This window comes from Hypanus sabinus, chromosome 10 (assembly GCF_030144855.1).
Source record: "Hypanus sabinus isolate sHypSab1 chromosome 10, sHypSab1.hap1, whole genome shotgun sequence".
NCBI lineage: Eukaryota > Metazoa > Chordata > Chondrichthyes > Myliobatiformes > Dasyatidae > Hypanus > Hypanus sabinus.
This window is the reverse complement of record NC_082715.1, coordinates 80,827,099-80,854,889: the sequence shown is the minus strand read 5'-3', so window position 1 is coordinate 80,854,889 and position 27,791 is coordinate 80,827,099. Positions and strand designations below refer to the sequence as shown.

Below are 27,791 nucleotides of genomic sequence, written 5' to 3'. Positions count from 1 at the left end.
TCATAACATTTGTCAATGATAATAAAACTGATTCTGATAATTCTTGTTTTTTAAAAGTAAATTGAACTGACCAAGTATGTTGAATGAAAGGATGAGCTGTTGATGTGAGCACTTTGGCCCATATGCTTCATGGGAAAGACCTTGTCTATTGAATACTTGATCAGTCTGAATGGACCCCTCAACCATGTATAGCCCGACGACCAATCTTTTACTTTTTCTGCACTATTCATCTCACAGAGTTCCCCCACACATTCGTTGCTTTCTGCATATTATTTAATTCTAAACTTACTGTGCATTTTCTTCCTTTAACCCTGAGACCATCGCCACAGCTCTTCATTTTGTACTAAACTGTAATATATTATAAGGCCATTTCATCTATACTCTTATGGATCCTTTGTCTTTGAATAAAATGGCAGGATTCTTAGCAGTACGGAGGAACAGAGGGATTCTTGTATAAGTTTTAGTTTGTGCACTGTTCTCTGGCTGAACAACACAAGAGCTGTCCAGCGTGGTGTTGATACTGGTGTTGGTTTATTATTGTCACATGTACCAAGATACTGTGAAAAGTTTGCCTTGCATTCTATTCATACAGATCAAATCATTACAGAATGCATCGAGGTAGGTTAAGGTAAGACAATAACAATGTAGAATAAAATGTAAAAATGACCAAAAAGTGAAGTGCGGGAAAATGATAAACTCATCTCCTTCTACCTTAGGCCACAAACTTATCAATCACCCCGATGAGTTATTAACTTCAAACTTTCTGCATAATCACTCAAAGAGTTGAACTGCATGTGCATGTAACGAGAGCTGTATAACTCATCTCCATCTACCTTAGGCCACGAACTTATCAATCACCCTTGCTGTGGACACTTCCTGGAGTCCAAGATCCGTGTGCTACACGACCGCTGGACTAAGTATGTAAATATAGGAGGGGACTATGTTGAAAAATAAATGTGCTAGGTTTTCTAAAATTGACTCCTTCTACCTTAGGCCACAAACATATCAATTACCCCTTGTACATAGTAATTGACAGACACAATTGATCCAGCTAAGTATTTCACAATGGACAAACAAAATTGCACCAATATGTTGCCTTTCATGACTCAGGATGTCCCAAAGCACTTTATAACTAATGGCACACTTTTGAAATATAATCACTGCTGCAGCTTAGGGAAACTGAGAAACTATTCTACTCAGTTAACTGCCACGTGTAATAAAATAATAGCAACCATATTACCTGCTTTTAGGTATTGGTGGAGGAATAAATATTGTCCAGTACACTGAGAAAGCTTACTATCATCCTTTACCTTCATCTGAGAATGTAATTCAGTGGTCCCCAACCACCAGGCCGCGAGGAAATGATGTGATTTGGCGGTATGAAATGATGTAAGTCAGCTGCCCCTTTCCTCATTCCCTGTCATGCCCACTGTTGAACTTGAATGCACGTGAGGTCATCAGTGGCCTAAACGCAGTGATACCCTAGCGCCAGGGATCACTGGTTGGTCTTGGGTAACTGGCCACCTCGCGCGGCCGGCAAGAAGTACCATTGCTACTGGCCTGGAGGGCAGACAGATGGGTGCCGTCTCTAAACCTGTTTAGCACACCGAATGTTCGAGGGAAACCCGGTGCTAAAATATTCACAGTCGACCTAATTTGGGCTCAAGGTTTCACAAGTAGCAGAGTGGCTACCTCGCTGCGATCTACTGAAAGTCAACCCTCGAGCCAAACTTTTGTTGGTCAATAGATCTGATGCACCATCAATAACTCTCGGAGACGCGAGGCAAGAGATAGGCTTTTAGTAGCTGGAAGAGAGCACTATCAGCAGCAAGAGACCATCAGACAACATCCTGGAGACTGAGGGAGGAGCAGTGCCTCCAATCGCCTTTATACAGGGGTCTGTGGGAGGAGCCACAGGAACAGTCAGCGGGGGGGAGGGGGGGGGGTGTCCAGACAGGTATATGTAGTTCAGCACAAGATCCTACCTACCTATGGAGGGGGCGGGGCACACACCCTGTTGCACTCCTTGCTTGGTCAGTTGCTCTCTCCGGACTGCGACCACCACGGCCCCAGTATGGGGACCTCCGGCCCTTACCTTGTCCTCTCACTGGTGTGTTGCAATGATTTTATGTATTCGTACGAGGAAAATATGCGCTGTGTGTTTAAGATCCAAACGTTACTTAAAATGTTATGATGCTATTGACTTATAAGTGAGTTACAATTGACTTATCACTATATTCATGTGAGGAAAATATGCGCTGTGTGTTTAATATTAAATTTATTAGATAAACCCTTTTAGAAACGAAATTGAGTCTATTAGCCACTTATAAATGACTTATAGTTGACTTATCATCTATATTCCGGTGGTGATTAACATCCCTAAACCCCCTCCCCACCATCGGCTGGTCCGCAAGAATATTGTCAATATTAAACTGGTCCGCGGTGCAAAAAAGGTTGGTGGCCTCTGGTGTAATTGGCACAAGCCTAAATATTTAAAGATCTTAAAAGATTAGTTGGTCACAAGTACATCAAAACATAGAGTGAAATGTGTCATTTGTGTCAACGGTAAACAATGTCTGTGATGTGTTTATTTGTCACATGAAAAACCAAACATCAAAACATACAATGAAACGCGCTGTTTGCTTCATATCAGATCAGTGAGGATTGTGCTGGACAACCCGCATGTGTTGCCACATTACCAGTGCCAATACCATGCCAACAACTGACTAACCCTAACCCATATATCATTTTTGTTTCGGAATGTTGGAGGAAACTCACTTGGCCACAAGGAGAAGGTACAAACTCCTTAAAGACAGCAGCGGGATTAAAATTCCAATTCCTGATCACTGCCATTATGCTGCATGCAATCTCATCTGAAAGATGGCACCCATTTTTGCAAGGTTTGCTTAAGTTCTTGCTAAAAACATTGCAGAATTCCCAGGAAATAATTTCATGAGACTCATCCTATAATTTCTACACGAGATTGTTGACATTGATGGAGCATAACAATGGACCATAATTTTCAAAAATTCAGGCCCAAGAGCCTAATTCTAGATTTCTAGCATTGATTGCTTACATCAACTGCAGGTCTGAGCAATAGCCCAAATTTAACGAAAGCGTAACTTTGCCACTTAAGAGCTGTTTTATCCTCCAACTTAAATTCCTGATGCAGAATATTGTTGCCTGTGCATCCACTGAAGTGGAATTATACTGACAGCCAAAATGACACAGTGGCAGCACAGTAGCATAGCTGTTAGTGCATTGTTTTACAGTGCCAGCAATCACCAATCAGGATTCAATTTCTGCCACTGCCTGTAAAGAGTTTATATGTTCTCCGTGTGATTGTGTGAGCTTCATCGAGGTGCTTTTGTTTCCTCAATTTTCAAAGACATACAGGTTAGGGTTAGTAATGGTAAGCTGTGGGTATGTTATGTTGGTGCCATAAGTGTGGGGACTTGCGGGCTGCCCTGTACAATCTTAGTTGATTTGATGCAAAAGACACACTTCACTGTATGTTTAGTTGTACATGTGACAAATAAAGTTAGTCTTTAAAGACATATAGTTCTCTAGGTAAAGTCTACCCAGTAGTTTATGCCGCAACAATTCTTACAATACAGCAGATTTTCAATCTAATATAAAAATATGGAGGTGCTAGAGGGGACGCTAGCAATTTTTCTGGGAATATATAACAGAACAGGAAAGTTGTAATTATCAGGAGAATTTGTACAGGAAGGGAACAATTCTCTTAAGGTGCTTGTTAACTGACCTGACGTAAGACTTCAAAATGAAGATAGAGTTTGACAGGGCATATTCAGAGATGATGTAACCCTTTATGGCAGGAAGCCAAAACTAGGGACCATTCATATATGCCTGCTACCAATAAATCACATAAGGAATTTAGGAGAAACCTGAGAAAATGCTGAAAATGTCGAACTTATTATTTCATGGAATAGTTGTGGCTGATTTGAAAAGCCAGAAAAGTAGAAAAGGGAGATGGTGTGTAACAAAGGAAGATGAGAAGAGGCTCATATGGAATACTACTTTAGTTCAGTTGAGCTCATGGCTTTTTTTTGTGTCCTAAATTCCTTATAATAGATGACTTGTGTTTATTAATTATTCTGCTCTTAGTACTTCAGAAATAAGCGCTGTAGCCTTGTATCTCTTCACAGACTTGCATTTAACATGATAACTTTAATGCATTTTCCTTTCTGTTGGTTTCTTGGTCCCATATGATCACTGTTTATCTGCATCTACATTTAGTTTCAACCGCCCCCTATTGGCAGAATGGTCTAAAATCAGTACTTCTGAATACTGTATCTACAAAATTCAATCATAATATTCAAGGGTCAACTTTATTTGCCATATATATTTACATTTATTAAGAACTTGCTGTGGTGTGTTGGTCAGGGTGTGATATGCAACAAAAAAATTGACAATTATAAAGAATTATATAAAAGTAAGTTAAAGGTTTAATTACAAATATGGAATAAGATGGCATAAATACTAGAGGTATTTACAATGTAAACAGCATTATAAAAAGTGGTTTAAGTATTTATGGATACAGCGTAGCGATGGGAGTAAATAGATAGAGGGGTTGGGGATAATTAGGTGGTTGATCAGATTAACTGCTTGAAGGAAGAAATGTTTAAGATGGCGTGAAGTTTTGTTTTAATAGCCCTGTAGGGCTTTCCAAAAGGGAGCTTTTGGAAAAGGCAGTTTGTAGGTGGGTAGAGTCTGTCCACAATTATTTTTCCTGCTCACTTCTTTGTCCTGGAAACATACAAGTCCTGCAGTGATGGTAGACTGCAGCCAATGACCTTTTCCACTGACCTGACTTAGTTTTCAACATGATACACTCAAATTTCCTTTAGCTGCATAGTGAAATAGGGTAACAGCCAATTTGTGGTCATTTTGGGAACTTAATCAGACACTGATGCTTATGCCCCTCCCTTCCCTGTCTCACTCCTCCCTCTATATAACTCACAATACAATGATCCTGCATTCCAAAGAAGTACGGTTAAGGCTGGGGTTAGTAAGTTATTGGCGCCTTAAGCATGGCAATACCTGCAGGCTGCCCAACACAATCCTTGCTAATTTGATTTGACACAAATGGTGCATGTTTTGATGTTTCAATGCACTGCACAAGAAACAAATAAAGCTAGTTTCTTTTTGGAACATTGTGGTGGAAATCAAATCCACATTGCCACATGAACTACCAGCATTTGGCATTTCTGTGGTGACTCCACCCTTTCACTACTACACTGATGGAACCTCCATCAGGTAATTCCTAAGCTTAATGTAATTGTTCTTACACTGACTCTCAATAGTGCCTTCAATCTCCCGCCCCAACTATCCACTAAGATAAAAAAATTAAAGATGAGCTTTATTTGTCATATGTACATCAAAATAGCTAGTGAAATGTGTCGTTTCCATCAAATCAAGTTGGCGAGGATTGTGCTGGGCAGCCTGCAAGTTTCACCACATATTAATGAATATGCTATGTTTGTGTCTGGGAATGAAAATGCACCATGTATAAAAGTATGAGAGACCAGGTTCAGGGGCAAGAGGACTGTCAGAATGGGCCCTGTGCTCTAGTTATACAGCTGGGAAGAGAAGGATCAGGAGCAACTTAACTCAAAGGAAAGGGGAAAAAATTCTTCTGATGATTCATGATGACTATGAAATTGTGTTTGAGGACTGGGCCAGAGATGAAGTTGTAAAGTGGTGTGTGGTTAGAGAATGATCTATCACTGGTGGAGTGATACTTGGCGGCACGCCATGGTAATGTAGCAGTTAGCGAAATGCTTTACAGTACCAGTAATCATTGATCAGCAACAGTGTCAACTGTAAAGTGTTGTGCTAACTGCTCTGCCACCGTGCTGCCTCGATGGGAGGGGGTAGAAGAGAGAATGTCCCATCACAGATACTCTCTCTTCTTCATCCTCCCTTCAAGCAAATGACAAAAGCCTGAAAGCACATACTACCGGACTCAAGAGTTACTATTCCTCTGTTACAAGACTATTGATTTGTTCCCTAGTATGATAGAAAGGGACTCTTGACCTTACAACATACCTTGTTAAGACCTTGCACCTTATTGTCTAACTGCACTACCTTCTCTGGTCCGGTTATTCTGCAGTCTGATATTGTTTTACTTTGTACTACCTCAATGCACTGTTGTAATGAAATAATTTGTATGGACAGCATGCAAAGATAGTTTTTCACTTTAACTAACTGTGTGTCTTATGAGGAAAGGTTGACTGAGCCAGGGTTTTTCTTTTTGGAGCAAAGGAGGATGAGAGGTGAATTGTTAGAATTGTACAAGATGGTAAGAGGCATAGATTGAGTGGAGTGCCAGAAACTTTTACCCAGGGCAGAAATTACTAATACCAAGGGAGTATAATTTAAAGGTGATTGGAGGATATGTAGTAGGGATGTCAGAGGTAAGTTCTTTACATAGGAAGTAGTGAGTGTATGGAACACACTGTCAGGGGTGGTGGTAGAGGCAGATACATTAGGAACATATAAGAAACACGCACAAAATGCTGGAGGAACTCAGCAGGCCAGGCAGCATCTATGGAAAAAAGTACAATCAATGTTTTGGGCCGAGACCCTTCAACAAGACACCAGTGACATTTAAGAAGCTTTTAGATAGGCCCGAGGATGATAGAAAAATGGAGGGCTATGTAGGTGGGAAGGGTGGGATTGATCTTAAGAGTAGGTTAACAGCTTGGCAGTGAAGAACCTGCACTGCACTGTACTGTTCTGTATTCCAGGTACATGTGACAATAAAAGAAAAACAATTTACCAGTTGCCCAGGGACAAAAACCACAGGAACTTGTTTCATATGGTGAAAGCTTCCGATGCTAATGGATGTTATTGTGTTCATGTTTATAACTGTATTCTTATGCAGGACAAAATTCAATGTTCTTATAAGCAAGCAAGATAACAACCAGTGGCAGGAATTGAACCCCAGTTAGTGATCGCTGTAATAACGTTATGCTAACTGCTGAGTCGCCATACAGTCCTTATGTTGAAAAGTTTATTTAACCATTGGGGGAGTACTCTAACTTAGGACATGGTAAATCTGGTTGCCAATTCCGGTCAACCCTTAGGAACATATATAGACAGAAGCTTGTGAAACTCTCTTTCCCTTCTTCATCCCAAAGGGACTATAAGTTACATTGATATATTAGGTAATGTGCAAGAATGATTGCAGTTTGAAGATCCACCAAGCAAGGATGAAGTGTCTGGCAGGAGCAGGAGCAGCACAACATGCAGGTGTCCAACCTGGTGAGACGAAGGAGGTGCCAGGCCCGGAGTCACCCCATAGTGCCTGGAACCTCCAAGTGTTGCAAACTAATCCCTCTAACATCAAGTCTAACAGGATGCGGATCAAACGGCCTACAGCTAACATGACTTTACTGTGGTAGCAGTTTGACAAAGATGTCAACCAAATTCTGGAGGCAACGGCAAAGGGAGAGGTCAATAAGCCCAGTGGAGGTTGGATGTAGGGGATTTGCAGCCCATTCTTTAGCCAGAGCCTTCAGCAATTTGGGCATTGAGGGAGAGAGGAAGAGGAGAGCCATCTGCAGTATCACTGATGCAGCAGAGAGGGCCTCAAGATGGCTGTGGTTCAAAAGTGGGGAGCCATTGAGTCATAAGTAGCTAGCCTTCTGGACACAAGCTGGGGTCTGATCAGCCCCAGCTGGGTCACTTGGAGGAGGGTGTATGATATTGAAACACCCGAAACACCCAGTGATTCCAGGAACACCACTGAAGATGTGTCCAGAGGCATCAGTTGATGTATGTACACAGGTACATCATCTTCTGGTTTAAGATGGCACTGGTGAAGCACAGCGATAACTTGCTGGCAGCAAACACAGCTACTACTTACTTTATTACTCACAATTCTTCTCAAAAATAATCACTGCAATCAAAAGCCTGTAACTTCCCTTTTGGAGGTGAGTTTTTGAACTGCCTGAACAACCTGGCATTTTTAAGGTGTGAACTGGTCTCAAAGGTGCAAGATAATTGCAGCATGCATGTACAGGCTGAATTAAGGTGGCAGGGGCCAAGCACAGGACCGAGAGTAGGGAATGAGCTAATATTTGGCTATTGCTAGAGCAGACTTGGAAGCAATTCAAAGCAGCAGAACAGAGTCGAGGTGGCAGGGCCCAGGCCTAAGAGTGAGGAACAAGCGCGATTTGATGGATTTAAGTGCTGGCTCTAATTCGAAAGATTGGGTACAGGCCAAATCAAGCTAGTGGGGTCCAGCCCTGAGAGCCTATCAAAGTGGCAGGGTTGGGTCCAAGAGTGAAGAATGAGCTGAGGTTTAGCCAATTTGAACACCGGACCAGATTGAAAAGATCAGGGTATTGGGGTCGGAGGCAAGGGATGGGCAGGTGTTCAGCTCATTATTTCTCAAGTTTACTCAAATCTGTGCTGAGCTGAAGCTGTGGCCTGCAAGTAATGGGCTCCTGGAGTTGCCTCAACTACTAAGATTTTCTGTCATATTCCACTTGAATGATAGATTTGTACAAGGGAATAGGCCATTTCACCCGAACAGTCCACACCAACTAGTGTACGTAATTCTGCATTAACCCCATTACCCAGCACAGTCTACAGCTCTTGGAGCCTACAAGATTCAAGTGTCCACCCTAGACATTTGTTAAATGCTGTCAGTGATGCAGCTTTAAACATTCTCTCAGACAATGCACTCCAGGTAATCACTGCTGAGTAAATAAGTTCTTCTCATATCTCTGAATATTTCCTCTCTTCCCAAAAACCTTTGTCCTCTAGTTTTATCGATAAGGAAATTAAGCGGCGCTGTAGGATGGAGGTTAGTGTAGTACTATTACAGCACCAGCAATCTATTGGGCCGAATGGTTTAATTCTGCTCCTATGTTTTATGGTCTTAAGGTCTAACCTGGGTTCAATTCCACTGTTGTCTGTAAAAAGTGAGTACATTCTCCCTGTGGCCATTGGGTTTCCTCCCAAATTCCAAAGACGAATGGGTTAATTAGTGACAGCCCTGAGAATCATTTTCTTGTGTGCATACTCAATAAATCTAATAACCATGATAGAACCAATGAAAGACCACACCAAAAAAAGACAATAAACTGTGCAAACACAAAAGAAAGAAACAAAGAATAATGATAAATAAACAAGGAATAAATATTGAGATCATGAGATGAAGAGTCCTTGAAAGTGGGAACTGGTTGTGGGAATTGTGCAGTGATGGGGCAAGTGAAGTTATCCCCTCTGGTTCAAGAGCCTGATGGTTGAGGAGTAATAACTGTCACTGAACCTGGTGGTGTAAGTCTTGCGGCTCCTGTACCTTCTTCCTGATGACAGCAGTGAGAAGAGAGCATGACCGAGGTGGTGAGGGTCCCTGTTATGGATGCTACTTTCCTGTGACAACGCACCATGTAGATACGCTCAGTGATGGGGAGAGCTTTACTTATGAAGGACTGGGCCATATCCATTATTTTTTGTGGGATTTTCTGTTCAAGGGCATTGTTGTTTCCGTGCCAAGCAGCAATGCAGCCAGTAAATTTACTCTCCACCACATACCTATAAAAGTTGGTCAAAGTTTTAGATGTCATGCTGAATCTTTGCAAACTTCTGAGGAAGTAGAGGTGCTGCTGTGCTTTCTTTATGATTGTTCTTATGTGCTGGGCCCAGGACAGGTCCTCTGAAAAAAACAGCACCAAGGAACTTAAAGTTGCTCTCCACCTCTGATACCCTGATGAGGAGTGATTCATGGGCCTCTGGTTTCCTCCTCCTGTCAATAATCAGCTCCTTGGTCTTACTGACTTTGACAGATTGTTGTCACATCTCTCAGCCAAATTTTTCAATCTCCCTCCTATATGCTGATTCAACACTACCTTTGATTTGACCAACTAATTGGTGTTGTCAGCAAACTTAAAATGGCTTTGGAGCTGTGCTTAGTCACACAGTCGTAAGTGTGAAGTGAATAGAGCAGGAGGCTAAGCACACAGCCTTGTGGTATACCTGTGCTGATGGAGATTGTGAAGGAAATGTTATTGCCAATCCAAACTGACTGGGGTCTGCAAGTGAGGGAATCAAGGATCCAATTGTATAAGGAGGTATTGATGCCAAGGTCTTGAAACTTATTGATTAGCTTTGAGGGAATGATAGTATTGAATGACAGGCTGTAGTTGATAAAGAGCATCCTAATGTGTACACCTTTGCTATCCAGATGTTCCAGGGTTGAGTGAAGAGTCAATGAAATGGCATCGGCTGTGGACCTGCTGTGCCGGTACACAAATTGGAATGGAACCAAGTTGCTTCTCAGGCAGGAGTTAATGTGTTTCATCATCAACCTCTCAAAACTCTCCATCACAGTGGATGTAAGTGCTACTGGACCATTGTCATTGAGGCAAGTTACCACAACTTATACCTTCTTAGCACCTATGTAACTGAAGACTGCTTGAAGCAGGTGGGTACCTCAGACTGCCAAAGCGAGAATTAAGTAGTCTATATTGTTAAGTATATTGTAGGTAAGTTACATTTCAGCTTTCTCTTTACAACGGCAAAGAGCTCCAATCTGAAAAAGAAAGAACAAGAGTTGAAGTAGGGGTGAAAATACCGTTACTTGATGGCCAGTGGGAAGAATCACACTCTGAAGGGCACCCATCTCTCTTCCCCAGAATCCTGCGTCACAGAAGTCTTCTTCTTTTAACATTATCTGTGTTTGCTTCTCTTTTGTTTAGCCACAATAAACATCTCAGGATTTAATGTTTATTTATTTCAGTATCTCAGTTCCCCATTCTGCTTTGCACTTCCATTTTTGTTATAATTTAGTCACTCTATTGTAAGATAAAGCATCTCCTGTCTGTTTACCCATGCTCACTTTTCCCATTTCTGTATTTATCAAAAACTTACAATTCTTCTAGGGCTGATAAGTCAACCTAAAATATTATCTCATTCATTTCTATGATTCAATTAATGTGCATGCAGCAGTTTAACTTCGTAGATATTTGGAGTGGCAAATATATGTGCACTTGAACATCAACTTGCATTATATACATCCAAGCAAGAGAGAATCTGCAGATGCTGGATATTGTGTGTTGCTTATATATATCCAATAATGTCTGCATAAGAGTGGCTCTTAGTTCACCTTAACACGAGGAAATCTGCAGATGCTGGAAATTCAAGCAACACACACAAAATGCTGCGTTCCACCAGCATTTTGTGTGTGTTGCTTAGTTCACCTTAACCATGTGTATAAGAACTGAATAAATGTGGTCTCATTACAATTAGAATAGGCTTTTAAAGGCCATTCTGATTGGAGTGACAAGAAGTCGTTGAGTTCCCTCTCAAACTGCCATTGTCCATGTGGTACGATTCCACCACAGTACAGCAGACAGTGAGTCCAGAAAGTTGACCCAGCTTTGGTAGCTGTTGCTCTACAGATAACTCCAGCATCTTGTGTTTTTATTTCAGAATTCCATCATCTGTATTAGATTGCTTTAGATGCAACAGTTCAAATATCTTCTCATCATTACCTTGTAAAGTACAATTCCAATTACTTTTCTGACTATGCTCCAACTTTTACAGTAAAGTACTAAATATTTATATAGTGAACTGTTCTCTTAAATCCATTTTGCTGGCCAGTTTTTTAAACACATTTCTTATTTATTTTATTTAGAGATAAGCCACAGAACAGATCTCACCAAGCTGCACCACCCAGTACAGTACCACCAATTTAACCCTAGCCTAATCACAGGACAATCTACTCACTGGACTGTGGGAGGAAACTGGAGCACATGGAAGAAACACACATGCTCACAAGAAGAGTGTACACACTTTCTTATTCTCTGGAACTGAACTCCAAACTCCAATGTCCCAGGTTGTAATACCATCGTGCTAACCTCCAGCTACCGCAGCTCCCAATGATTATCCCTGTGGACTATCTTACCTTTCTTCCTTAAAGATTCATTGCAGTTATTTTCCTTCTTGCTTGATTTCTGATTTATTTAATAACAGTCGGAATTATGCTTGTTTTGTCGCTTTTCTATTTAAGCTGGATGTTCTATATTATGCCTTTAGGAGTTTCCTGTTGTTTTCCAGTATAGCTCTTTCAGAAACAAATTATTTAATAAAAACAGTTTCTTTTTTGAAGTTTATTTCTAAATTACTTAATACCTAAGAAATAAAAGAAAGCAAAAGTTAATTAATGAAAGAAAGCATCACATGCTGATGCTGTGAGGGAAGGTTTAAATTGATTTAGCAGGGGAAGAGCATTAAGAGCAGCTGTCGATATGGGGAGGTACAAGTACCTGTTGGATGAAAAAGCCAGTGAGTTATTAAGTCCTGTGGACTCAACAAGTGAGTGTGAACATTGATGGAATTCAAAGTACATTTCATTTCATTTAATGCAAGGAGTAAGGAACTCAAAGCTTAAATTACAAGGATCTATGATGTTGCTTCCATTGTTGAGACATGATTAATGTTCAGGCAGGACTGGCAATTCAGTATCTCAGTGTCTGGAGTCTTCAGGCAAAACAGATTGAGAAATAACAAGGTTGTGGGGGGGGGGGGGTTGTTGAGATATTTGCACTGTTAGTCAAAGATTGCATCGTTTCAGTATTAAGGAAGGATATCCTGAGGGCTTTTCAAATGAAGCCATTTGAGTATAGATTAGGAATAAAAAGGGAGTCATAACTTTGCTGAAGTATTTTACAGACTCCCTAACAGTCAACAGGAGACAAAGGAACAGATATCACAGATGCAATAAAAGTAAGGTTATAATACAGGGGTATTTCATTGCTCAATTAAATGGAAGTGCCTTAGTGTTAAAGGTTCTGAGGGTATGTAATTTTTGAGGTGTGTCCAGAACCTTTTGATGCAGTTTGTAGATAGATAAACAAGGGAAGGAGCATTACTGGACTATATCGAGCAGGAATTATCTGGTCAAATGAAGGGAGTATCAGTAGGAACATTTTGGAGATAGTATATTTTAAAGTGGTTATGGAAAAGGATAAGAATGAACCATTAATGACATAGATAGGGGTAAGGCCGATTTCACTACCATAAGGGTAGGCCTTACAAAGGTGGTTTGGGAGTGTCTACTTGAGGGTAAGGCTACATCTGCACAGTGGGAAGCATTCAAAGGAGAAATAGCAAGAGTTCAAGACCAATATGTTCCTGTAAAGTTAAAAGCCATGGTAATGGCATTAAATACTGGGGTAGATTTTCTCTTTTTGGAGATAGTCATTGCTTGACATTTTTATGAAAGTGTGTGTTACTTGCCACTTATAAGTCCATAGCTGAATGTGAGCTAAATCTCGCTGTATGCATTCTAGACTGCTTCATTTGTTGAGGTAGGTAGAATTGAATAATGTGCATTAATCAGTAAATATTTCCGCTTCTGAATTTATGATATTCTATTTACCATCACCAAATCTCAAATCATCAATAACCTGAAGGTCACCTTTGACTCATTCATTTGTTAAGTGCCATGTCATACAATGTGGGAGATCATGGTCTTTCCACGACCATGATTATTTTTGGCGAATTTTTCTACAGAAGTGATTTGCCATTGCCTTCTTCTGAGGAGTGGCTTTACAAGATTGGTGACCCCAGCCGTTATCAATACTCTTCAGAGGTTGACTACCTGGTTTTAGTGGTTGCATAACCATCACTTGTGATATGCTCCAACCTCAAGCTGCTCACGCAACCACACACCACTTGTACCCATGGCTTCATGTGACCCTGATCAGGGAGGCTAAGCAGGTGCTATACCTTGCCCAGGGGTGACCTGCAGGTTGCAAGCTAGAGGAGGGAAGGAGCATCGTACACCTAATGTGGTAGAAATGTGTCTCCAGCCTGCCACCCTACACCATTGACAACAAGGTCAATACATAACTTCAACAGTAGGTCCAATTCTGGTCATTCAAGAACTCATGATTTACGTCCTGACACTCCAAATCCCTACTAACAATTAACTGGACTCAAGTCAGGAATGTGACAGATACTCTTCCCTTCCCTGAATGACTCTTTGCTCGTATTGTTTTCTGACTGTGTTGTGCTTTATTGTAACTATATGTTCTGCAATTTGCACCTTGGTCCCAGAGGAACAATGTTCCATTTAGCTGTATACATGTGTATTGTTGAATGACAATTAATCTGAACTTGAACTTGAGTACAGCTCCAACAACTCTCAGGAACTTCACCATTATTCAAGACCAAACAGACCACATGATTGATACTGTCTACCATCCTAAACATTCATTCATTACCAATGCAACTGAAACTGTTGGGCTGTGAATTTTGTAGTGTAGTTATATCTTTGGGCTGGGACTTGTTGATTGAGGACCCTGGATGAAGACCCCAAACTGCAGCCCTTGAAATCTTAAAAGATCTAGGATCAATATAGTGGAAATCTAGGGCTACCTCTTATGCTTGTACATCACTATACTACCCCCTCTGGTGACTCTGTCCTGCCAGTGGAACAGGACATACATGTATGTGTTATGATGTAGCAGCATGAAACATTGTTTGGCATCAGTCTATAAGTACACAAGAGCAAAGATTTCATAAGGTAAACGTTGAGTCAATTAAGGAACAATTGGGTTGATTTAGAGGTAATAAACACAGTGCCGGAAATGTTCATAGCCAAAAGTCAGGAGAAGTAATTAAAAATAGATCAACTATATGGAAAAATAAAGATATACATTAAAAAAATTGAAGAAGACAGCTATATAAGGAATACAGAAAAAAAAAGTAATGACGTTAACCATGGGGCATATGAAAATATGAAAGCTATTTTGGATAAATAGATAAATTTGGATTGCCAAGAGATAGGTTGAGAAGGGTATTGCTGAAAATGCTATAATTGACCGCAAGAGATTTTTTTCAATACCTTAGTAGTAAAAGAAAAGTAAAGGAGGAAGTTAAGTGTTTTAGGAATAATAGTGAAGTGTTAAATTATGCAGAGAAGGACATAGCAGATACTCTTAACTCATATTTTGCCAAAGTATTCACCTATGAAGATGTTAGCAATATGCCAGTAAGTGTAGATTCAATGTAAGATTGTTTTAAGAGAATTAAAAGATTTTAGAAAGTGAGGTTCTGCTTCAGATAAAAGGCTGAAAGTTAATAAATCTCCAGGGCCAGACAAGGGTACTTAAAGAGGTCTGTGATTATATATACAAATCCCAAAAACGTATTTTTCAAAAGTAACTGAAGACTAGTGAAATCCCTTAGGACTGGAAATGGACTAATGTTATTCTAGTATATAAGGGTGACTGCACTGATCATGAAGATCAGTAAGCTTAACGTATATTGTAGGTAAGGTAATGGAAACAATAATAAAGAATGAGATGGAAAAGCAGATGATAAGAACAAGCATGTTAGCTGAAAGATAGCATGGGATCAGAAAGGGGAAATCATGTTTTACTACTATGCTGGAGTTATGTGAAGAGGCAACGAAAATTTATGACAATAGAGCAGTTGATATCTTTTACTTGGCCTTTCAGAAGGCTTTTGACAAAGTACCTCACAAGAGGTTAATAATTAAATTACAGGAGGTAGGGATTCAGGGTAAGGCATACAAGTGGGTGCAGAATGGTCTCGAAAGCAGAAAACAAGTTATGATGAGAGGATCATTTTCTCATCTAGATGATATTAAAAGTTGGGTCCCACGGGGGGATCAGTTTTGGGACTGCTACTCTTTTTAACTTATATTAATAATCTGGATAAACACATAACAAATAAACTAATAAAGTTTGCTGATAACACAAAATTAGCGGTATGGGCTGATAACATTTAGGCAGCAGAATCAATACAGTTAGATCTAAACAAAATCCAGATAAATGGCAGATGAAATTTAATTAAATTATATGTGAAGTATTACAGTTAGGAATTAGAAATATTAGATATAAATACACAAGGGAGGAGGATCTTGAATTGCACTGCATGAGAAGGATTTGAGCACCCTAGTAGACTCATCACTATCAATGCCTAGACAATGCACAGAAGCAATTAGAAAGGCATAGAAAGTTGGGCTATATAATGCGCTCAGTGGAGTTCAATTTAGAGACCTTCTCCTTAAACCGTATAATGCGCTTGTGAGGCCACACCTTCAGGACTGTGTACAATTTTGGTTTCCATATTGTGTGAGGATGAAAAGGCAGTGGAGAGAGTTCAGAGAAGAGTGAGGATACTCATTTCAGGTCTATGAAGAAAGATTGAAAGAATTAAATCTTTTTTGCCTAAGTAGACATAGAATGAGAGGGCACATGATAGAAGTGTTCAAATTCATTAAGGGTATAAGTAAGGCGGATGCCAGCTGCTACTTCAAAATTAATCCATCGTCAAGGACAGAGGTGAAGACTGGTTAAAGGTAGATTTAAGACTAACATTAGGAAGCACAGCAAGTTGTGGACACATGAAACAAACTACCTAGTTGTTTAGTTGAGAGTAGTACCTTAGAGACTTTCAATTCTAAACTTGATAGTTATTTCAACACACTATGTGTATAGGAATTCAGCAAGCTTTGTTGGACTGAATGGTCTGTTCTTGTCAAAAACTTTCTATTGTTCTATGTCAGACTGTGAGTTGAATGGAGAAGTAGACTTTGGTCTTAGAAGTGGACAGGGTGAAGAGAGGAAAGGGTCAGTCAGACAGCACCATCCACCCAGAACCCAACACCCCACCCAATGAACAGATCGGCATTCAAGTTGGGAGCAGGAGTTGGGACATCTGGTTCTTTGTGGAATTGGAATATTATTATCACATGCAATAAAATATAGTAAAAAAGTTTGTCCTGCATTCCGTTCATGCAGATCAATTCATAACACAGTACACTGAGGTAAAACAAGAAACAAATTCAGAATAAAGTATAACATCTACAGAAATGTGCAGTGTAGGTAGATAAGGTGCAAAGTCATAACAAGGTCAATTATGAGGTCAAGAGTTGAAGGAACAACATTATTTGCCAAAAACAGTATATTTACATGTGTAATGTTATAGGGTATTTTTTATTTTAGCAGTTTTCTGCAAAAGCAGTGTCTCCTGTTAGTAAGTGTTTTGGCTTTGGCTAAAGATAAGCAGCCATGTTGTCCAACTTAGGAAAATTGTGTCAGTCAACCAGGGTTGTCTTGGTACGTGGTCTTTCAGCCCAGTGGAAGATTTGGGAGAGCTGGGTGGAATCAGATTTTTGAAGGACAGTAATCTTTGGGAGGGAGCTGCTGAGCAGGGCACAAGCGAAAATGCCGCAGAATGCCGTTTGAAGGAGAGACCCCATTGTAAGAAGTGTTTTGTGCAGGTGAATGGCTCCAACGAGGAAGTGCCAGTACTCTTGAGAAAGCCAGTTTCTTCAAGGTGGTCTTTGAGTGAAGTCTGAACTGTGGCTGGTGTCCTTCACACAAAACATGGGTTTAGCGCACAAGTAAAGCAATACTCACGACTACACTAGAAGGGAGTTCCAAACCTTATGTGCACATTGGACTAGTTTAACTGTAATGGGGCTCTTGAATTTTCTTTTCCTTTTCTGTAACTGTTTGGTAAAGTTGAAAATTAGATAAATATAATTTCTTTATGATTTTATGCCTGTTAATTTTCTGGCAAATGATAACTTTGCATGGAGTAGTACTTAAATAGCATTTGTTACAATCAACGTTCCTTAGTGGGAACATCCCAACTTTCCTGTTTGGTTGAACCCCAAACTACACCGACTATAGATGTATATTGCTCATGAAAGATGGCCTTCTCACCGCCGACTCATGTAGCTGTTAGCAGAGTTGGCTAACAAACCAGGTTTGTATATGAAGCCAGTGTGAAGGTTGGACATTTATGAGGACTTTGCTGAGGTGTGTTGGTATGACAAGCAACAAAAAACAACATTCAACAACTATAAAGAATTAATTAAAAAATCGTTACAGTACAGATATGGAATAAAATGTGCATAAATTCATAAATACCAGCATATATTTACAATGTAAACAGTATTATAAAAAGTGGTTAAAATATTTACACAGTGCAGTGATAAGGCAATAAAGTTCAAAGTAAATTTATTATCAAAGTATGTATAAGTCATCTTATACAACCATGAGATTCCTTTTCTTACAGGTATACTTAATAAATCCAACGACCATAACAGAATCAATGAAAGTCTGCACCAACCAGTGTGCAAAAGATAGCAAACTGTGTGAATACAAAAACAAAAATTAATAAATAAGCCAGCAAAAATGTCAAGAACATGAGATGAAGAGTCCTTGAAAGTGACTCTTTATAATTGTTGAAAGTGAGTCCATAGGTTGTGAGAACATTTCAATGTTGGGGCAAGTGAAGCTGAGCGAGGTTATTCTCACTGGTTCAAGTGCCTAGTGGTTGAAGGGTAATAACTGCTCTTGAACCTGGTGGTGTGGGTCCTGAGGCTCCTGTACCTTCTTCCTGGTGGAAGCAGTGAGAAGAGAGCATGACTTGGGTAGTGGGGGTTCCTGATGATGGATACTGCTTTCCTGCAACAGCGCTTTGTAGAGGTGCTCAATGGTGGGGAGTGCTTTATCTGTAATGGACTGTACCCTATCTATTGCTTTTTGTAGGATTTTTCCATTTAAAGACAATGGTGTTTCTATATCAATGTACTCTCCACACACATATCTATAGAAGTTTGTCAAAGTATTAGATGTCATGCAGAATCTTTGCAAACTTCTAAGAAAGTAGAGGCGTTGCCATGCTTCATTCATAATTGCACTTGCGTACTGGGCCCAGGACAGGTCCTCTGAAATGATAACATTTAAATTTAAATTTGCTAACCCTCTCCACCTCTGATCCCTCGATGAGGTCTGGCTCATGGACTTCTGGTTTCCTCCTCTTGAAGTCAATAATCAGCTCCTTGGTCTTGCTGACATTGAGAGAGGTTGTTGTTGTAGCACCACTCAGCTAGATATTCAATCTCCCTCCTAAACACCACCTTTGATTCGGCCAACCACAATGGTGTCATTGAAGTGGATAAAAGAGGGTGAGGGGACTAACTAGAATGGTCAATCAGATTAACTGTCTTGGGGAAGAATATTTTAAATTGGCGTGGTTTTTGTTTTAATAGCCCTATGGTGCTTTCCAGAAGGGACCTTTTGAAAAGGCAGTTTCCAAAAGGCTGAGAGAGAGGGAATGTTACCATACTAGGAACGTGGCAGAGTAGTCTTTAATAAAAGTCTTTAATAAGTTATGGCCGGATAGTGCTTCTGATGTTTCTCTATCAAATTAGCAGCTATGTTGCAAGTACTTTGCTAGACTGATAGACAATAACACATAGGATTAGAATCAGGCCATTTGGCCCATCAAATCTGTTCCACCATTCCATCACAGCTGATTTATTATTCTTCTCAACCCCATCTTCCTTGCTTCTCCCCGTAATCTTTGACATCCTTACTAATCAAGAAACTATCAACCTCTGCTTTAAATATTCCTCCTCATCTCTGTTCTAAAGGGACATTCTTGTATTTTGAGGCTGTGCCTTCTGGTTCTAGACTCCCCCATGAATGGAGACATCTTTTTCACGTCCACTCTATTCAGACCTTTCAATATTCAATAGGTAACTATCAAATATCAAAATTTCAGGTAACTAGCTTTCAGTGTTTGTATCAGGACTCACCATCTCTCCACCGTAATATCACTCAATTTTTCTCTCCTCACAGATACTGCAGGACATTTCCAAATTTCCATTTTTGGTTTTAGTTATCCGCAACAGTTATAACCTGCATATCACAGCTTTGCGAATTAACTACTTTACTGTAGTGCTGAAGTCACATTTTAGGCTGGAATGGTTAATGATAGCTGCTTTCCTCTCTGGATGATATTAGAGAATCAAACCAGCATGAGGGACAAACCAATGATTTTGTGATCATTGTTATTGCTTGCAAACAGCACTTAAATTCCACAACTGCCATAAAGGTTCTGAACTCATGTCTCTTGAGGAGAATAAACAGTTAATGTTTTGGGCGGCGTCCCTTCATCGGGATGCTTCCTGAATTGCTGAGTTCCTCCAACATTCTGTGTGTGTTGGTCTGGATTTCCAGCATCTGCAGAATCTCTTGTTCATGTCTCCTAATTTTTAATCCTAGTCCCTGGATTGCAAATCAGACAATTTAACTGCATCAATCTGGATTTTGTGCTCAAGAATCTGGAGTAGGACTTCACAATCTTCTGATTGAGAAGTGAGAGAAGTGTCACTCTGCCATGGCTGATACCTTGAGCTTTAACTGATAATTTCAGTAAACCATCTAGTTCAATTGATACATGTAGAGTTTTATAAACAATAATAGATCCTTGGATATATCATTTTGTTGCAAACTATTCAGCAAAGGAAAATGTGGATACTTACAGGCAAAATGAAGAATAGTAAATAAAAATTGAACAAGAACAAATCCATATTGGATTAACAATTTAATGAGAAAATAATATGGTGACAGGGATGGGAACAAATGCAATTAATAAAAATATACCAGAACGAAGGTAGCTTTAGTAGTATTTTAGTGTCTTGAGATTCCTACCTCAAGTTGGAGCGGTCTTTGTTGGAGTGAACAGTATTAGAGAGCTTATTAGCTTTAGCTCTTTGAGGTTTCAGCAAGAAGCAGCTTGTGTCGGAGAAGGCAAAAAGGCTGCAGGCAGATTTTATTCCCCCAGTTTATTTATTGTTTTCTTCTTTATATTTGCAGTTAGAACAGTTGGGATGCCAGGCAGATTAGTTGAATGCCCCTCTTGCAGGATGTGGGAAGACAGGGAGACCTCCAGTGTCTCTGACAACACCTGCAAGAAGTACATCTAGCTGCAGCTTTTAACATTCTGCATTAAGGAGTTTGAGCAGGAACTGGATGCACTTTAGATCATTCAGGAGGCTGAGAAGGTGACGGGACATATGAAAAGGTAGTTACACCCAAAGAGCAGGACACAGCAGACTGGGAGACAGTCAGGAAGGGAAAAGGGGTTAAACAGCAAATGCAGATTATGCCTGTGGCCATCTCCCTTAACAGGTACACTATAGATACTGTTGTGGAGGGAGGAATGACCTAGCAGAGAAATGTCACATCAGTCAGGTCTTTGGCACTGAGTCTGGCTCTGTGACTCAGAGGGAAGGGGGAGGAGGGAGAAGAGACAAGCTGCAGTGATAGGGGATTTGTAATTTCAGGAAAAGAAAGGAGGTTCTGTGGATGAGAATGAGATTTCTGGATGGTATATTACCTCTCAGGTGCCAGAGTCCAGGACATCGTGCCTCAAGTCACCAGTATTCTTAAGTGGGGTGGTGAGCAGCCAGAAGTCATGTTCCATGTAGGGAACATAGGTAGGGAAAGTGACAAGGTTCTGCAAAGTGAGTTCAAGGAGAGGCGCTAAGTTAAAGTGCATGACCTCCAGGGTTGTGATCTCAGGATTACTACTGTGCCACATACTAATGAGGCCAGAACTAGTAAGATTAGAGAGTTTAACAGGTGGCTGAGGAATTGGTGTAGCAGAGAGGGTGTCATATTTTTGGTTCATTAGGCTCTCTTCTAGGGAAGGTGGGACTTGTACAAAAGAGAGGGTTGGGATCTGAACTGGATAGTGACTAATATCATAGTGGGAAGGTTTGCTTGTGCTACATGGAGGTTTTAAACTAGAATGGCAGGAGGGTGTGAACCAGAGTGCTGGAACAGACAGTGGAAAGGTTGTGGAGAAAAATATTGTTAAGACCTCGGACAAAGTCATGAATCAAAAAGTTGAGCATGGTGTGACTAATGTACTGAGCTACATATATTTCAATGCAAGAAGTATTGTTGGACAAGCAGATGAGCTGAGGGTATGGACTGATACCTAGAATTATGATATTGTAGCCATTAGTGAGAATTGGTTGCACTGGCAGCCCTATATTCCAGGGTTCGTTGCTTAGATATGACAGAGAGGGAGGGATTAAAGGGACAGGGGTGTGTTACTAATCAGGGAAAGTGTCACAGCAATGTTCAATCAGGACAGACTGACAAATTTGTCTAGTGAAACTTTATGGGTGGAACTGAGGAATAAGAAAGGTATGACCATATTCATTGGGCTATATTATAGACCACTCAATATTCTGCAGGATTTAGAGGAACAAATTTATAGAGAGATCGCAGACTGTTGCAAGAAATGTAAGGCTGTGATGGCAGGTGATTTTAACTTCCCACATATTGATTGGGGCTCCCATACTGTAAAAGGACTAGATGGGGATAGTTTGTCAAATGTGTCTGGTAAAGTTACTTTAAAGTACGTAGAAGTACCGACAAAAGAGTGTACAATACCCGATCCCCCATTTGGGAATGAGACAAGGTAGGTGTAGGGGAACACTACATCTAGTGATCACAATGCCATTTGTTTCAAAGTAAATATGGAAAAAGATAGGTCTTTTTCATAACCCTGCCTTCCTTCCAACATTCCCAGCTCCTAGTCATGTCAATGCTCTGACTCTCCTTGTCCAATCCCCTGCTTTAATTCTCCCTACCCCAATTCCCAAAGCCACTTCAAATTTCCGCCTCATTCTGGTCCCACCTACCTCCTCTCTGCACCCTCCTGCAGCCCACATTTCTATTGCTAATTGTTTAGGTGTGTGGTACCCTTGTTATTTATAACAGTCGAAGCAGAAACGAGTGATTATGACTCCTATGTTTGCCATCCCGTCAACACAACCATCCTACTGTAAAGATTTTTGACAAAAGCTTAACAAACACTGTCTACTTCCTACATCTCTGGTACTACCTCTCAGACGGTAAGGATGAAAATCACCATTGGCTTTAGCGTGCCAGCACAGCCTTTGACCATGTAAGCAAATGGATCAAGTTCCTAAAGCTTGTTTACCAGACAACAACGATTCCTTATTTCCCAGATTTCCATGTCTTGTACGTATACATATTTAGAGACTTGTATGATAGGCAGCAGGTCAGATTTCTCCCATGTCTAACACCAGACTCCAGAGAGAGGCGTTCTAGTCCTTCATTATAACCAGGGATTTCAAAGTAGATAGAGGAAACAAATTTTTAAGCGCTCCATGACTGTTCATTGGGGCTGAGAGTATTAAGAACGATTTCCATACACTTAAGAGCCCGCATCCAGTGGAAACCGCTGCCACCCTATTCCCGCCCCACGCACACCATCCAGCATTTCCTACCCCACCTGTGGCTGAGGCCTCGCATCCTCAGCGCTGCAGAACTGAATGAAAACCATCTCGCCTCAGACCCAGCTCGACCAACCTTTCCCCGCCCAGCCGCGGGCACAGGCGCGTAACCGGTCCCGTCACGCCTCGCGGTGGCCGCCGGGAATGGATGGGCGCGCGAGCCTGTGCCGGAACCGGGCGCGCGGTTAGTGTGAGGGTTGCCGGCTAGGCGAGCGCGGGGCCGTGCGGTCGTTGTACCGGTGAGTGGTTTCGGAGCAGCTGTGCTCGGCCCGGCTTCCCTTCCGCTCGGCGGCAGCTCGGGATCAGGGTGTCGCACCTGCTGCGTTTCCCGATTGGGCCTGTCCGGCCTCTGCGGCAACGCGGGTCCGGAGTGCACTGTTAAAGTCTGCTTGGTCGCGGGAGCCGGCAACTGAACTGGTTTCCGACCAGAATTATCAACTCTTCCTCTCATTACCCTCCCAAGGCCCACCCCACCTCCTCTCTCCTCTTCCCCACTCCACCCCACCCCCTCTCTCCTCTTCCCCACTCCACCCCACCCCCTCTCTGCTCTTCCCCATTCCACCCCCTCTCCCCTCTTCCTACTCAGCCCGTCCTTATCCCTAGTCCCTTCTCTTCCGCAATCCTCATCCCCACTACCCCTCCCCTTCCCCTACCCCTACCCCTCCCCTTCCCCTACCCCTACCCCACTCCCCCTTCCCCTACCCCTACCCCTACCCCACTCCCCCTTCCCCACTCTGTCCCCCACCTCCCCCTCTTCCAGACTCCCCACTCCCCCTTCCCTCCCCCTCTGTCCACGCCTCTTCCCCCCCCCCCCGATTATTTGCACTCTATCTTATATTTTCTCACTTACTCCCCTTCCCAACATTCACTGGGTTGTGATTTCTTGCTGTTCCTTTTTCCCACAGTTCAATCGTGAGTATTTTAAGTATGCGGTAATACTGAAACTACATTGGAATTATTGTAACCTGTTATTGAGGTGAAGAAGAAGTGTGGATCAGTCTCCCCTGGAGTGTCAGCATCACATTTCAGCCATGGATCAAGCTAACAACGGTATGCCCCCCTATGCACAAGGATTATCGTCACCACAAGTAAGTTCTATATAATTCATATTTCTGTTACCTTTCTCAAAATACCAAGTTTGTAGTGAGTTACTTATTTTGCAGGTGGGAAGTTAAGCAGCAAACTAGAAGTAGCTTTAGCAGTGTGGTTGAAGATATTGCCAGGAATTATCTAGCAGCAGATTGTTAAATAAATCAGAATGGGAGGTAGAAGCTGTGGATATATGAAAATTATAGACACGTGAATTGAAACCATGAAGGAATTTGAGGATTGGACAGAGATTTTGAGCTTGGTAAAAGTTATTGGGACTTTGGTGTGAAAAGGTCCCAAGATGTTTGGTGGTTCAGTTTAATGTCATGGAATGTAGCCATTGATGAAACTGAGAAAAAAAACCCAAACAGTGATTGACTGAAAACCATTAGAACCCCAAAGTTGAAGGATGGAGCCTGAGAAACTAATGGGTAGAGCATGGAAGATGTTAAATCATTCATCCTTGGAGTTAAAGTTCAGAGTGTCTCACAAGCAGAGATGGAAGTGTATGCCTCATGATCAACTCCTCTTGGTGTTGTCCCAGTTCTGCTCACCAGACATGGAATATCTTGCAATTAAGTGCTGTCTGTTTTACCTGCCATGAGAGATTTCTGTGATCATTTTGGTAGCAGTGTACGTTTCAACTCAGGCCAATGTCAGGCAGGCTTCAGATGATTCAAGCTTTGGGATCAATATCGTTTTGGGGGATTTTAATCAGGCCCGCCTGAAAAAGTCACTAAATAATTATCATCAATAGATCACTTGTATTACCAGAGGAAACAACACACTAGACCACTGTTACACCATGATCAAGAATGTCTACCGTGCCTTTCCATGTCCTCACTTCAGAAAGTCTGATTACCTGGCTGTACTTCTCCTTGTGTATAGGCAGAGACTGTAGACTGCAACATCAGTAGTGAGAACCAAGAAGGTATGGACAAGGGAAGCACAGGAGTGCTTACCGGACTGGACTGTATTCAGGAATTCATCTTCAAATCTGGATGAGTATGTTGCAGTTGTTACCGATTTCATTAAAACCTGTGTGGATGAGTGTGTGCCCACAAAAACTTGCTGTACGTTCCCAAACCAAAAACGATGGATGAATCAGGAGGTATGTCATCTGCTGAGGGCTAGTTCTGTGGCATTTAAGTCTGGTGACCCAGGTCTGTATAAGAAAATCAGGTATGACTTGCAAAGTGCTACTTAAAGAGCAAAGAGAGAATTCGAGTGAGGTTGGAGGCAACATTGGATTCACATCAACTTTGGCAGTGTTTGCAAGACATTTCTTCCTACTAAGTGAAACCCAATAGCATGAGTGGTGGTGATACTTCACTACCAGATGAGCTGAATGCCTTCTATGCCTGCTTTAAAGGGGAGAATATAACTACAGATGTGAAGATCCCTGCTGCACCTGGTGACCCTGTGATCTCTGTCTCGGAGGCCAGTGTTAGGCTGTCCTTGAGGAAGGTGAACCCTCACAAGGTGACAGACCCCGAATGAGTACCTGGTAAAGCTCTGAAAACTTGTGCCAACCAACTGACAGGACATTTCCAACTTCTCACTGCTATTGTCAAAAGTTCCCATCTGCTTCTAAACGGCAACGATTATACACACATCTATGGGAGTAAAATGCTTTGAGAGGTTGGCCGTGTCTAGAATGAACTCCTGCCTCAGCAAGGTTACTTACTTTATTGTCACCAAACAATTGATACCAGAGTGTACAATCATCACAGTGATATTTGATTCTGTGCTTCGCGTTCCCTGAAGTACAAATCAAATTAAATATAACAAAAATTTAAATTATAAATCATAATTAGAAAATAGAAAAGGGAAAGTAAGGTAGTGCAAGTCAGGTCCGGATATTTGGAAGGTACAGCCCAGATCCGGGTCAGGTTCCATTCAGCAGTCTTATCACAGCTGGAAAGAAGCTGTTCCCAAATCTGGCCGTACGAATCTTCATGCTCCTGAACCTTCTCCCGGAGGGAAGAGGGACAAAAAGTGTGTTGGCTGGGTGGGTCGTATCCTTGATTATCCTGGCAGCACTGCTCCGACAGCATGCGGTGTAAAGTGAGTCCAAGGATGGAAGATTGGTTTGTGTGATGTACTGGGCTGTGTTCATGATCTTCTGCAGCTTCTTCCAGTCTTGGACAGGACAACTTCCATACCAGGTTGAGATGCATCCTAGAAGAATGCTTTCTATGGTGCACCTATAAAAATTAGTGAGGGTTTTAGGGGACAGGCCAAATTTGTTCAGTGCTGGTGGCCTTCTTGGCAGTGGACTCTGCTTGGTTAGACCAAGTCAGGTCATTTGTGATATTCACCCCGAGGAACTTAAAGCTTTTGACCTGTTCCACCTGCGCACCACTGATGTAGATGGGGTAGTGCGGTCTGCTACCCCGTCTGAAGTCAACAACCAATTCCTTTGTCTTGCTGACGTTGAGGGATAAGTTATTGTCTTCACACCATACCACCAGATTCTTAATTTCCTCTCTGTACTCAGACTCATCATTACCCAAGATACGGCCTACAAATGTGGTGTCATCAGCAAACTTACATATTGAGTTCGATGGAAACTTGGCTACACAATCATGGGTGTACAGTAAATACAGCAGGGGGCTGAGTACATAGCCTTGTGGGGCACCAGTGCTCAGTGATTGTAGAGTAGAGCTTGTCCCCTATTTTTACAGCCTGGGTCCTGCCTATGAGGAAGTTGAAGATCCAGCTGCAGATCTGAGTGCTAAGACCCAGGTTCCAGAGTTTAGGAATCAGTTTATTTGGAATGATGGTATCAAAGGCAGAGCTGTAGTCAATGAAAAGGAGCATTACCACTGAGTCCTGGACCCACTGCAATTTTCCTATCACCACAATAGGTCTACGGCTGATACAATCTCAATGGCTCTTCACATGGCATAAGTCGCCTAGATAATACGAACACCTATGTCAGAATGTTGTTTGTTGACTATAGCTCAGTGTTTAACACCATCATTCCTACAATCCTGATAAGCTGCAGATCTTGGGCCTCTGTACCTCCCTCTGCAATTGGATCCTTGACTTCCTAACCAGAAGACCACAATCTGCAGATTGGTAATAATATCTCCTCCCTGCTGATGATCAACACTGGAGCACCTCAGGGGTGTATGCTTATTCCACTGCTCTACTCTCTCTATACCCAGAACTGTGTGGCTAGGCATAGCTCAAATTTGCTGTTGATAAAACCATTATTGATAGAATCTCATGGAGATGAGAGGGTGTACAGGAGCAAGATATACCAGCTAGCTGAGTGGTGTTGCAGCCGCAACCTTGCCGTCAGTGTCAGTAAGACGAAAGGGCTGATTGTGGACTTCAGGGTGAGGGAACATAAACCAGTCCTCATAGAAGGATTGGAATTGAAGGGAGTGAGCAATTTCAAGTTCTGAGGTGTCAAGATTTCTGAAATCTAATCTGGTCGCAATATTTCGATGCATCTATAAAGAAGGCAAGATAGGTGCTATATTTTATTTGGAGTTTGAAGAGATTTAGTTTGTCGAAAACGTCTATAGATATATTGTGGAGA

At 41.5% G+C, this 27,791-nt stretch overlaps 1 protein-coding gene and 1 long non-coding RNA gene across 9 annotated transcripts in view; one reads left to right on the top strand and one right to left on the bottom strand.

Annotated features, from left to right (window-relative positions):
- The window catches only part of LOC132400818 (uncharacterized), a 42,673-nt gene extending 19,413 nt beyond the window's left edge, over window positions 1–23,260 (bottom strand). Inside the window, exons 1-2 of one of the 7 annotated variants that reach the window (XR_009514392.1) lie at window positions 23,149–23,260; window positions 1,990–10,570 (exon numbers count right to left, since the gene is read on the bottom strand). This is a non-coding gene — a long non-coding RNA (uncharacterized LOC132400818). Of the gene's footprint in view, window positions 1–1,989; window positions 12,459–23,148 lie in introns of those variants that run through there. The other 6 variants (XR_009514396.1, XR_009514393.1, XR_009514394.1 and 3 more) reach the window with 6 other exon arrangements.
- LOC132400817 (TATA-box-binding protein) overlaps window positions 23,260–27,791 on the top strand; it is a 49,206-nt gene continuing 44,674 nt past the window's right edge. The window contains exons 1-2 of one of the 2 annotated variants that reach the window (XM_059982214.1): window positions 23,260–23,388; window positions 24,055–24,237. In XM_059982214.1, the coding sequence (XP_059838197.1) occupies window positions 24,181–24,237 (57 nt within the window). In that variant the 5' untranslated portion in view covers window positions 23,260–23,388; window positions 24,055–24,180. The remainder of the gene's footprint in view (window positions 23,389–24,054; window positions 24,238–27,791) is intronic. The other variant, XM_059982215.1, reaches the window with a different exon arrangement.